The 13,017-nt window shown below is 41.2% G+C and overlaps 1 protein-coding gene across 1 annotated transcript in view; it reads left to right on the top strand.

Annotated features, from left to right (window-relative positions):
• Positions 1–13,017, top strand: part of LOC311117766 (relaxin receptor 2-like) — a gene marked incomplete at its 5' end in the record, with an annotated part of 177,545 nt that overhangs the window by 92,038 nt on the left and 72,490 nt on the right. The window contains 2 exons of the mRNA XM_084192680.1: positions 4,721–4,792; positions 10,817–10,888. Coding sequence (XP_084048806.1) covers positions 4,721–4,792; positions 10,817–10,888 — 144 coding nt within the window. The remainder of the gene's footprint in view (positions 1–4,720; positions 4,793–10,816; positions 10,889–13,017) is intronic.

Raw genomic sequence — 13,017 nt, 5'->3', positions numbered from 1 at the left:
GTACCGGTACCCCCTGTATATACCCTTGTTATTGTTATTTTATTGTGTTGTTTTTAGTTTTATTTTTTACTTTAGTTTATTTAGTAAATATTTTCTTAACTCTATTTCTTGAACTGCTTTGTTGGCTAAGGGCTTGTAAGTAAGCATTTCACGGTAAGGTCTACACCTGTTGTATTCGGCGCATGTGACAAATACAATTTTGATTTGATTTTACTCATCAAGAAACATTACATACAAACACCAGTACCTGGTTTCCCTTCCATATTGAAATCAAGAAGAAAAAAATGTGTAAAGGAGAAATATACCAGCTTACTGCTGTGCACTGTCACATGCATCTCTATCAATAAAGACAATTTATTTTGTAGATATAAATATAAAGTTGGTTCTGGAAGTATTCTCAGGGTGATTATCAGGGTGCATAAACATGATGAGTGCTTTCTGCCCACAATTTTGGCCTTCTCGTTTGTTTTCGAAACATAAGTAAGGAGGATTGGGTTGCTGCTGCTGCTCAGAGTCTGTGAGACAAGCAGGCTGCCTCTGACTGAGGTTCAGAGAAACAGCCATTTTCTAATTCTGTAGCCTACTAGAAACCAGATGTTTCAAAGTTTATAATATTACCAAAGTTATCTTGAGCCCAATATAACAGTTACCAATTATCACTTGTTTTTCGCAACCCATCAGTTCGCAATGGAAACCTTCTTCATTAGAAAAATATGATTTTCTATGTTATTCTCATTCTTGCTTATGAATTGACAAAGTTAAATGTGACAGTACTTCTATATGTGTTACAAGTTAGCTCACAGAGTTTGTTAAGAAAAGAGAGAGAGAGAGAGAGAGAGAAACAGAGGAGCTATTGCTCCGTTCTCCTTACATGCTTTGCGCAACTTTTTTCCGTTCACAAACCACGGCCTTTGAGGACCGGGGCATACCAAAAGCATAATTGGCAGCGGTGAGATTCAATCATAAAATAAGGAATTGAGTAGTACTGTGTAGAGTAAAGCCACAAAAAGCCAGTGAATAAATCATTTCCAATCCATCAAATTCATCATGGTATATTATTGCGGGGGGGGGGGGGGGGGGGGGGGGGGGTTGAATTGACCTGTTTCTAATTTTTGGGGGGTCATGACCTCCGTCCCCTCTGCAAGTTAAACGCCTGTTGGCAGTTGATGCATCTAAACTCCTTGAAAATCAGAGAACCCGGGTTGCAACTGCCTCTACCCGCTTGTCCTCAGTGACATCATCATACTTGAAAAAAATCTCTCCTTCACACCACTGTCGGTAGTGTAACGCAGCACATATGACATCTGAGCAAAATCAAATCAAAAAATGTTTTATTTGGTCACATACACATGGTTAACAGATGTTATTGCGAGTGTAGCTAAATTACCATTATCAATGGGATTGAGATCTGGGCTCTTCACTGGCCATGGCAGAACACTGACATTCCTGTCTTGCAGGAAAGCATGCACAGAACGAGCAGTATGGCTGGTGGCATTGTCATGCTGGAGGGTCATGTCAGGATGAGCCTGCAGGAAGGGTACCACATGAGGGAGGAGGATGTCTTCCCTGTAACGCACAGCGTTGAGATTGCCTGCAATGACAACAAGCTCAGTCCGATGATACTGTGACACACCGCCCCAGACCATGACGGACCCTCCACCTCCAAATCGATCCCGCTCCAGAGTACAGGCCTCGGTGTAACGCTCATTCCTTCGACGATAAAAACCGCGACTCGTCAGTGAAGAACACTTTTTGCCAGTCCTGTCTGGTCCAGCGACGGTGGGTTTGTGCCCATAGGAGACGTTGTTACCGGTGATGTCTGGTGAGGACCTGCCTTAAAACAGGCCTACAAGCCCTCAGTCCAGCCTCTCTCAGCCTAGTGCGGACAGTCTGAGCACTGATGGAGGGATTGTGCGTTCCTGGTGTAACTCTGGTAGTTGTTGTTGCCATCCTGTACCTGTCCCGCAGGTGTGATGTTCGGATGTACCGATCTTATGCAGGTGTTGTTACACGTGGTCTGCCATTGTGAGGACGATCAGCTGTCTGTCCTGTCTCCCTGTAGCGCTGTCTTAGGCGTCTCACAGTATGGACATTGCAATTTATTGCCCTGGCCACATCTGCAGTCCTCATGCCTCCTTGCAGCATGCCTAAGGAATGTTCACGCAGATGAGCAGGGACCCTGGTCATCTTTCTGTTGGTCTTTTTCAGAGTCAGTAGAAAGGCCTCTTTAGTGTCCTAAGTTTTCATAACTGTGACCTTAATTGCCTACCATCTGTAAGCTGTTAGTGTCTTAACGACCGTTCCACAGGTGCATGTTCATTAATTGTTTATGGTTCATTGAACAAGCATGGGAAACCATGTTTAAACCCTTTATAATGAAGATCTGTGAAGTTATTTGGATTTTTACAAATTATCTTTGAAAGTCAGGGTCCTGAAAAGTGGACGTTTCTTTTTTTGCTGAGTTTACATATGAGATGGGTAATGCAAGATATGTCAACTTTATTAAGATAGTGTAGAAAACAGTATATACATATGAGATGGGTAATGCAAGATATGTAAACATTATTAAAGTGGCATTATTAAAGTGACTAGTGTTCCATTTATTAAAGTGGCCAGTGATTTTCAAGTCTGTATGTAGGCAGCAGCCTCTCTGTGCTAGTGATGGCTGTTTAACAGTCTGATGGCCTTGAGATAGCCACAGGCAGTGGCTCGGGTGGTAGTTGTCCTTGATTATCTTTTTGGCCTTCCTGTGACATCGGGTCTGTAGGTGTCCTGGAGGGCAGGTAGTTTACCCCCGGTGATACGTTGTGCAGACCGCACAACCCTCTGGAGAGCCCTGCGGTTGTGGGTGGTGCAGTTACCGTACCAGGCGGTGATACAGCCTGACAGGATGCTCTCAATTGTGCATCTGTAAAAGTTTGTGAGGGTTTTAGGTGTAGGCCAAATTTCTTCAGCCTCCTGAAGGCCGACGCAAAACAACGCCGCCGTGTGTTATATGTTATATGTTATCTCATCAACCATACTGGTTACAAAAAGGTGTTTTCCTCACCTCCTCCTTCGTGGCATCTGTCATTACATCCGTGACTGGATTTAGCTGGAAGTGCCAATGAACACGGTTGCTGTAGCAAGATGACAGTTTAAAGGGTTGTCATACTAGGCCAATCAAATCTAGCATCTCTGAGCAGTTCCCTTTATTAGGTGATTATATTCCCTCATCATGTCCTCTGAATGACAATTCTTGCTTTCCCACCAACACAACCGTGTGAATGAGGCGCTTCAGAATCTCCTTGTTCATCCTGGCTTTCTCATTATGAGCTCTGCTGCTCGTTAAGCTGAAGATCTACTCTTGTGTCCCCAAATGTTTTTGGATCTCACGTAGCTCACAGGTGTGAAGTGGAGTTTTGGTGGCGCAGAGATGACTTCGGTAAACTGGCTAGGTCTTTGAAACTAAACCAGCACTGGCCCAGGTTGACGTCTTGTCGGTGCTGAAGAGCAGACAATCCCAAATACAGCTTCTTGGTTTGCTCACACCCAGTCATCCACGGACAGCGCTCATAATTGTTAGCTTGAAAATGCCTTTCAAATCTCTTTCCTTGTTGCACCCTGGCAGTGCTGGTGTTGGCCTCCCCCTCTGTACGACATTTAACTCATCGTTTGAATTTAGTCTTGAAAAGGGCTAACAAATTAGCCACCACATCCTCCTCGATAACACCTGCTGCTGCTGCAACAAAAGCTACATAAGAAAAGTGCGGGAAAACTGGGTTACTGCTTATAATTGCGCTCTCAGTCAGTAGTGACTGTCTCCGGCCTTCGAGAAAGCCAAATATATATATATATATATATATATATATATATATATTTTTTTTTTTTTAAACGGTCCCACCTACTGTAAGTCAAAATTTGATTGGTTCATTCCACTGTCACTCCATAATTATGCCCTAATACAGTAGAAAGGCAGCTGCTTTCTGTACAGCTTCTGAAGGCCTAGCCAATGGCTGAGCTAGCTAGATTGTTCTACCGAGAAACCGTCAAAGAAAAATCCTGATTGGATTATATATATATTTTTTGTGTTATCCTTTCCATTTCCAACACAAACTGAAGAGATAAAATCTGAAAATCAGAAACAAATTATTGGAAAGATTAAATATAAATAAAAATGATGAATGAAAATTACATTAAATTAAAATTAAATGTAATTTTTAAAAAAATTGTTTGAAATCCTTAGGCCTTGACGGTTCCCCACTGCTTAAACCAGTCAGCTGTAACCTACAGGTTGTAAATACAGTCTATGGATGTGTCCCCAATGGCACCCTATATAGTGCACTACTTTTGACCAAACCCCTATGGGAATATGGGTGAATGTTTTAAAGATACACTGTCCATCCATCAGATAGTTTAATCGAGGCAGTTTGACTGCTGGATGCTGTCTGAATTCGCATTGTGCAAAATTTGATCGTGTGGGGAAAGGAGGAAGGAGGGAGAAGGAAGGAGGAGGTTTCTCATCTGATTATCTGTTTGTGTCTTTGTTGTGTAGGAGGAATAATGTTCTCGCTCTCTCTTTTTCCCTCTCTCTCTCTCTCTCTCTCTCTATCTCTCTCTCTCTCCCTTCCCTTCCTTTCTCTACTGTTCTCTCTCGCTCCCCCTCTCTCTCTCTCTCTCTCTCTCTCTCTCTCTCTCAATTAAATAAAATTCCTTCCCCCTCTCTCTCTCTCTCTTTCAGGTTTCTCAGTCAGAACTCCATCTCATCTCTCAGTCCGGGTGTGTTCAGTGATCTCCGTAACTTATGGTGGCTGTGAGTACAGAGCCGGTACACACATTCACACACACACACAGAGACACACACTCACACGCACACATACAACAGACTGCATCAAAGGGAGGATTTAGCCGTTCTGCAGTGTGGACAGTAAAATAAACCAGCTGAGGCCATATCACCATATTTCTATTTTATTAGACTTATCACAGAGGAATGCAGCTCAAAATAATTCATTTGATCACAGCAAAAATGATTAGAAACACCTCTTTGTTTTATATCTTTGTTTTGAAAGTCCAGAGGTTGTGAGTTAAAATACCAGTTGCGGTCATATTTTAGCTGAACAGCGATAACACATGGAATTGCACATTTGAAAACGTGATCACATGAGAAGTGTTTAAAAAACACATGATTTTACATGTGAAATGTTACGTGAAGTGTTCCAAAAACACTTTTTTTATTATTACAGTTTTTCTCGATTGCTAAGACACATTTCTTGAAAGCTGCTCTCCTTTTCTCTTAACTGTGAACACAAAACCCAATTTTCAAGCTACATTCACAAAACCTCAGACTCTTCTTGCAAAACCAAACTTTCACCTCAAAACAGTTCAATCTGTGCTCAAAACTGAACTATGTTGTCAAATCGTGCCACGAGTCAATCAAAACACTACTGAACAGTCACTAAACACTACGTAGAAAAATAGAAAACACAATGCTCAGGACATGAAGCTGGAGAAATAAATGTTTATTGTTCACTGTAGGCTAAATGCATGTTGCAAAACAAAAAAAAACTGTGCATTTAGCACTTGTACAAAAAGACAAAACAGAAATCTTGTGCATTTACATGTAGCACTTGTAAAAACAAACAGAAATCTTAGCCACTTGTGTACAGTAAGCCCATGTAAAAATAAAGTACAAATATATACAAATAAGTGCATTACTCAGCCACAGCATCATGTCTCCGTACTGGGTCAGGCCACAGGACTTCATCCACATCACAGGCCACATTTTGTCTGGCCAGGCAACGGGGGAAAAAACCCCTGGCATGCCGTATCCAGGCTTGGCATGCCTCCACACCTATGTCACCACAGGCAAGTCCCATGGCTTGCAGGAGATTTACCCTGGTGTAAGGTTGGCGTTCATATACCTTCCACCGCCATGAGGAGAAGAATTCCTCAATGGGGTTTAGGAAAGGGGAGTACGGTGGAAGGCAAAGATTGATAAAACCTTGGTTCATATTGTACCACTCTCTAACCTGGAGGGCTCTGTGAAAACTCACATTTTCCCAAACAACAACATAGATGGGATGCTCATCCTGCTGCCCTAACAAAGCATCTCGCATGGGATTGAGGAAAATGAGGAGCTGGTGAGTGTTGTAGGGCCCCAGGTTGGCATGATGGTGGACAACCCCATGATTTCTGATGGCAGCACATAATGTGACATTGCCACCACGCTGCCCAGGAACACCAACAATGGCCCGATGGCCAATCACATTACGGCCTCTCCTTCTCCTTTTGGTGAGATTAAACCCAGCTTCATCCCATGTAGATGTATTGATGGGGTCTTTCCATTACATCCAGTTGAAAAACCCTCTGTAGAAATAGATATAGTTTTGTAAGTGATACGGAAAAAGTGATTTAGGCCACTACAGTAAATCACTACTTAGAGTAATCAACATTGAATGTGTCTGGATATATGCCAACCTGTACATACTGGAATCTTTGCTCTTTGACTCTGTCTGAGTTGCGATCAAAGGGCACTCTGTATAGCTGTTCTCACGGACCATATCAACAATTAGGGTCTCTTGGTGTGGGGAGAACATACCTGTCCTCCCACCCCCATGTGGCAGTCTTTCAATTCTACAAAAAGAGAACATGGAGTTACAAAAAATATACATGGAATACTAGGCCTACAAACAGTTAGACCAACCCTCCATTACAATACTACAGTACATTGGTACAGTGATGTACTGAAACATATATTTACTTACAGTATACTGTGTTACAGTATATAGTATGTCATACAGTAATTGCTGTCAACATTTACATACTGTACTATAATGTCAAAAAAAGGTAATTACCTGTTCTCTTCTCTAAATCTTCGGATTATGGTGGACACAGTGAATCTACTGATGTTTGGTTGTACCCTTTGTCCAGCCTCCCTCATGCTCATACCATGGACAAGAACATGGTCAATCACAGTAGCTCTGATTTCATCAGATATTACTGTTCTTTGTCTTCGCTGACCACCTCGACCACCTCGACCTCCTCTCACACGAACTCTTCCTCTCAGATTTCTATCCATTGTAGGGCCTCACAAACCAGTGCTCTCTGAACTGGCTTACTGTATATGTTCCCTCACATCATTAGCCACAAGTGTGATCAATTTTGAGTTGTTGTATTCAAGTGGTGACACCTGTGCTCTAATTGTGTTTGACTTTTGTCACCTGTGCTCACCATTATGCAGCACGGGTGCATCACAATGAAAATGTGTTGGCAAGTTATGTCTAAACAGGTGAAAAGTGCTTATGGTTTTGCCAAAAGAGTGATTGATTCAATCAGTGGGTTCAGGCAACTGAGCATTTGGTTCAGACAATAGGGTTTAGTGTTTTAGCAATTGAGAAAAACTGTAAATAGTAAGTTACCGGCTCCTGAGTTGTGGTGAAAATATTGGAAACAACTGTAAATATATTTCTACAGTTGAAATGTATTTTGTCAGTAAATATACAACAACAAACTGTATCCAGGAAGTACACAGAAAAATTCTCATAGAATTATTTTCAGTGCTTTTTTACCCCCGAAGAATTTGGAATTGGGTTTACTTTCTGGATTAACTGGAACTCGTATGAAATTGACCTCAGCATTGGTTAGTACACTTGGGACGTAACCACACCTGGGATTAGAATTTACAGTAACCTGTCGCCACCAGTTCTGTAGCCATGAGATCGGCCAGATTTTATTGGCAAGAATACATTTCTGCACATTGCTTAAAGTTGCCCGTAATTCAAAGTATTAAGTAGAAAATGTCCCATTATACCTACAAGATACCAAACTGTACCATGTGAGTTCATATGTGTACCTGTGAAGTGTACCTTTGAACTTTTCGTTCACTGTAGCAGAACATTTCAGATTGCTTACAACCAAGAGATTCTGAGTTCAAATCCCATTTAAGGCTGAGTCCCAATTGTGGTCACACTACAATATTTTACAGTAATTGAAATCAGAATACTGCAGCAACCTGTAATTTTATAGAAATAACACCTTCAGGTTGTTGTAGATACACTGAATAAAAATATAAACGCAACATGTAAAGTGTTGGTCCCATGTTTCATAAGCTGAAATAAAAGATCCCAGAAATGTACCATAAGCCACCTCCAACGTCGCTTTAGAGAATTTGGCAGGACAACCAACTGGCCTCACAACCGCAGACCACGTGTAATGGCGTCGTGTGGGTGAGCGGTTTGCTGATGTCAAAGTTGTGAACAGAGTGACCCATGGTGGCGGTGGGTTATGGTATGGGCAGGCATAAGCTACAGACAACGAACACAGTTACATTTTATCGATGACAATTTGAATGCACAGAGATACCGTGACGAGATCCTGAGGACCATTGTCGTGCCATTCATCCACCAAATCACCTCATGTTTCAGCATGATAATGCACGGCCCCATGTCACAAGGAGCTGTACACAATTCCTGGAAGCTGAAAATGTCCCAGTTCTTCCATGGCCTGCATACTCACAGACGTGTCACCCACTGAGCATGTTTGGGATGCTCTGGATCGACGTGTACGACAGCGTGTTCCAAGTTCCGTCAACATCCAGCAACTTTTCACAGCCATTGAAGAGGAGTGGGATAACATTCCACAGGCCACAATCAACAGCCTGATCAACTGTATGCAAAGGATATGTGTCGCGCTGCATGAGGCAAATGGTGGTCACACCAGATGCTGACAGGTTTTCTGATCCACGCCCCTACCTCTTTCTAAAGGTATCTGTGACCAACAGATGCATATCTGTATTCCCAGTCATGTGAAATCCATAGATTAGGGACTAATGAATTTAATTTAATTTACTGATTTCCGTATATATGAACTGTAACTCAGTAGAATCTTTGAAATTGTTGCATGTTGCATTTCTATTTTTGTTCAGTATATTTACTTAATTTTTACTGCCACTTTAGACAAAGTGCAGAAATGTCACAATGTTCTAAAAACGTCTTTGGGGACGTCCCTGGAACAAACTGGGAACTAGATAAAACCTACAGGGGACCATGACTGTTTCAATTGAATGAATTACAATTTTGCCTTTCAAAGTAAAATATATATTTGACACCTGGGCTTTCACATTTTTAAATTTTGCATTCCCATGTTTTCACATTTATTTCACATGAGATTGTGCTCCCATGTTGTCACATTTATTTCACATGAGATTGTGCTCACATGTTGTCACGTGTAGTTTCATGTTGTCACATGTTGAAACTTTGCATCCCCATGTTGTCACATTTGTTTCAGATTAATTTCACATGAGATCATGTTTTCACATGTGCTAAAATGTTTTCACGTGCAGTTTTATTTTGTCACATGTTGCTTCACATGTTATCACATTAACTTCACATTAAATCACGTGAAATTCATGTGGTTTTTCCATAAGGGAATTTTGGCTGTAAAATCAACCAAATAAAAGCAAGTCTGCTCATGGACGGTTAAACACTGCCAAAACAATTACTGTTTGTTATCATGCAACAATGTGCATATTCACTGTGAGTTTTGTGAACAGTATGCTCAGTCGAGCAGATTCATTGTTTTTCTTCATTGTTTTTCATAGTTTGCTTAATTGAGCACTTTGAACGTTTATTTGGATATGCTCATATTAATAGTTTGTGTTTGTTGTCATGATTTGGCTAAAAGCACAATCAGATCTGCCACCAAGCTACGTACTGTATTTCATGTAGAGCAAACCTATTGTATTGTGTAATTCTGTAGGGTTAGACTGTGTTGAATAAATGCATAACATCTATTGGCACTTTGGATGTATTGTACTTTACATGGTCTTTGGTTGTCTCTATCTCTCCATAACTGTACCGTAAGGTCTTTGGTTCTCGCTCTCTCTCTCCATAACTGTACTGTAAGGTCTTTGGTTGTCTCTCTCTCTCTCTCTCTCTCTCTGTCTCTGTCTCTGTCTCTCTCTCTCTCTCTCTCTCTCTCTCTCTCTCTCTCTCTCTCTCTCTCTCTCTCTCTCTCTCTCTCTCTCACTCTCTCTCTCTCCATAACCGTACCGTAAGGTCTTTGGTTGTCTCTCTCTCTCCATAACTGTACTGTAAGGTCTTTGGTTGTCTCTCTCTCTCTCTCTCTCTCTCTCTCTCTCTCTCTCTCTCTCTCTCTCTCTCTCTCTCTCTCTCTCTCTCTCTCTCTCTCTCCAAAACTGTACCGTAAGGTCTTTGGTTCTCTCTCTCTCCATAACTGTACTGTAAGGTCTTTGGTTCTCTCTCTCTCTCCATAACTGTACCATAAGGTCTTTGGTTCTCTCTCTCTCTCCATAACTGTACTGTAAGGTATTTGGTTCTCTCTCTCTCTCCATAACTGTACCATAAGGTCTTTGGTTCTCTCTCGCTCTCCATAACTGTACTGTAAGGTCTTTGGTTCTCTCTCTCTCTCTCTCTCTCTCTATAACTGTACCATAAGGTCTTTGGTTCTCTCTCGCTCTCCATAACTGTACTGTAAGGTCTTTGGTTCTCTCTCTCTCTCTCTCTCTCTCTCTCTCTCCATAACTGTACTGTAAGGTCTTTGGTTCTCTCTCTCTCTCTCTCTCTCTCTCTCTCTCTCTCTCTCTCTCTCTCTCTCTCTCTCTCTCTCTCTCTCTCTCTCTCTCTCTCTCTCTCTCTCTCTCTCTCTCTCTCCATAACTGTACTGTAAGGTCTTTGGTTCTCTCTCACTCTCCATAACTGTACCATAAGGTATTTGGTTCTCTCTCTCTCTCTCCATAACTGTACTGTAAGGTCTTTGGTTCTCTCTCTCTCTCCATAACTGTTCCATAAGGTCTTTGGTTCTCTCTCTCTCTCACCAGGGTGTTGGATCACAACCCTCTGAACAGTATCTCCCAAGACACCTTCACCGGCCTCACCTCCCTCATGTTCCTGTGAGTAGCACACACACACACACACACACACACACACACACACACACACACACACACACATAAACACACAGATGCATGTGCATGCACACACACAAACACACACACACAATGTGTTTGGACAAAGGAAATATAATATCATTAATTAATGTGTAATTTATGTGTCATTCATTTCCTTTGTCCAAACACATTGGCTTCTTCCCTGCTCAATAAGACATCACAGTCTGACCTCATCTCCCGACGTTCTGTGACAAACGTCTGTTTTTGATGAGTAAACTGACCTCATCTCCCGACGTTCTGTGACAAACGTCTGTTTTTGATGAGTAAACTGACCTCATCTCCCAACGTTCTGTGACAAACGTCTGTTTTTGATTAGTAAACTGACCTCATCTCCCGACGTTCTGTGACAAACGCTTGTTTTCATGAGTAAACTGACCTCATCTCCCGACGTTCTGTGACAAACGTGTAACATTTAGGCACACAGAAACAACTATATGGCTAAGTTTAGGCATGAATTCCAACTGGGTTAAGTGTTGGCATAGGGTTAACACAGAAATAACTCTAGGGTTAAATTAAGGATTAAGGTTTGGGATAGGGTTAAAACTTTAGGTATTAATTCCAACTGGTTAAGTTAAGGATTAAGGTTTGGGATAGGGTTAAAACTTTAGGTATTAATTCCAACTGGTTAAGTTAAGGATTAAGGTTTGGGACAGGGTTAAAACTTTAGGTATTAATTCCAACTTGTTAAATTAAGGATTAACGTTTGGGATAGGGTTAAAACTTTAGGTATTCATTCCAACTGGTTAAGTTAAGGATTAAAGTTTGGGATAGGGTTAAAACTTTAGGTATTAATTCCAACTGGTTAAGTTAAGGATTAAAGTTTGGGATAGGGTTAAAACTTTAGGTATTAATTCCAACTGGTTAAATTAAGGATTAAAGTTTGGGATAGGGTTAAAACTTTAGGTATTAATTCCAACTGGTTAAATTAAGGATTAAAGTTTGGGATAGGGTTAAAACTTTAGGTATTAATTCCAACTGGTTAAATTAAGGATTAAAGTTTGGGATAGGGTTAAAACTTTAGGTATTCATTCCAACTGGGCTCTCGGTCCCTCCCTCTGACACTTGTTCACATTGTTGTCTCTACTTGTTAATTCAGTGACATTCTTCACATCTTATTCTGCATTCAAACACACAGTATCGTCTGAGTAGGAATAATGCAATAATAATTAGTAAGTCTTTGACGTGACCTTTCTCAGAATGGTAGGTTCATTTCATGGGCCATTGGCTCCAAACACAATGTAACACAATTATCTCTTGCTCACTCGCTCTAGTTCTCTCTCTCTTTCTCACTCACTCTAGTTCTCTCTCTTTCTCACTCACTCTAGTTCTCTCTCTTTCTCACTCACTCTAGTTCTCTCTCTTTCTCACTCACTCTAGTTCTCTCTCTTTCTCACTCACTCTAGTTCTCTCTCTTTCTCACTCACTCTAGTTCTCTCTTTCTCACTCACTCTAGTTCTCTCTCTTGCTCACTCACTCTAGTTCTCTCTCTTTTCATTCACTCTAGTTCTCTCTCTTTTCACTCACTCTAGTTCTCTCTCTTTCTCACTCACTCTAGTTCTCTCTCTTTCTCACTCACTATAGTTCTCTCTCTTTTCACTCACTCTAGTTCTCTCTCTTTCTCACTCACTCTAGTTCTCTCTCTTTCTCACTCACTCTAGTTCTCTCTTTCTCACTCACTCTAGTTCTCTCTCTTTCTCACTCACTCTAGTTCTCTCTCTTTCTCACTGTTATGATGAGTTTCTAGGTATCAAGTGATTACGAATGTAAGGATGTACTTAGACACTTTGTAGACAGTTAATGCAAATGTTTAATGACCAAAGGACAGAGCTTTGCCTTTTGACGTTTCCAACTGACTAACAAAAGAAACACCCTCCTTTATATACCCTTGGTCATCTTCCTTTCACATACATCTGGTAACCATCATAGGCCTCCCTGTCTCTGTTATTATTAACCTTTGCCCCCAGGTCACTACATCCTGTCCATCACTCACACTACCCTAAACATCACTAATCTACCTTGACATAATGGAATGTAGACTTCATGGCCCCAAACTAATTATCTAGTAACTCTAC

The sequence above is a fragment of the Coregonus lavaretus genome, assembly GCF_964263955.1.
Source record: "Coregonus lavaretus genome assembly, contig: HAP1_SCAFFOLD_602, whole genome shotgun sequence".
Lineage (NCBI taxonomy): Eukaryota > Metazoa > Chordata > Actinopteri > Salmoniformes > Salmonidae > Coregonus > Coregonus lavaretus.
The sequence above is the reverse complement of the archived record's forward strand: the minus strand, read 5'-3'. Positions and strand labels throughout refer to the sequence as shown.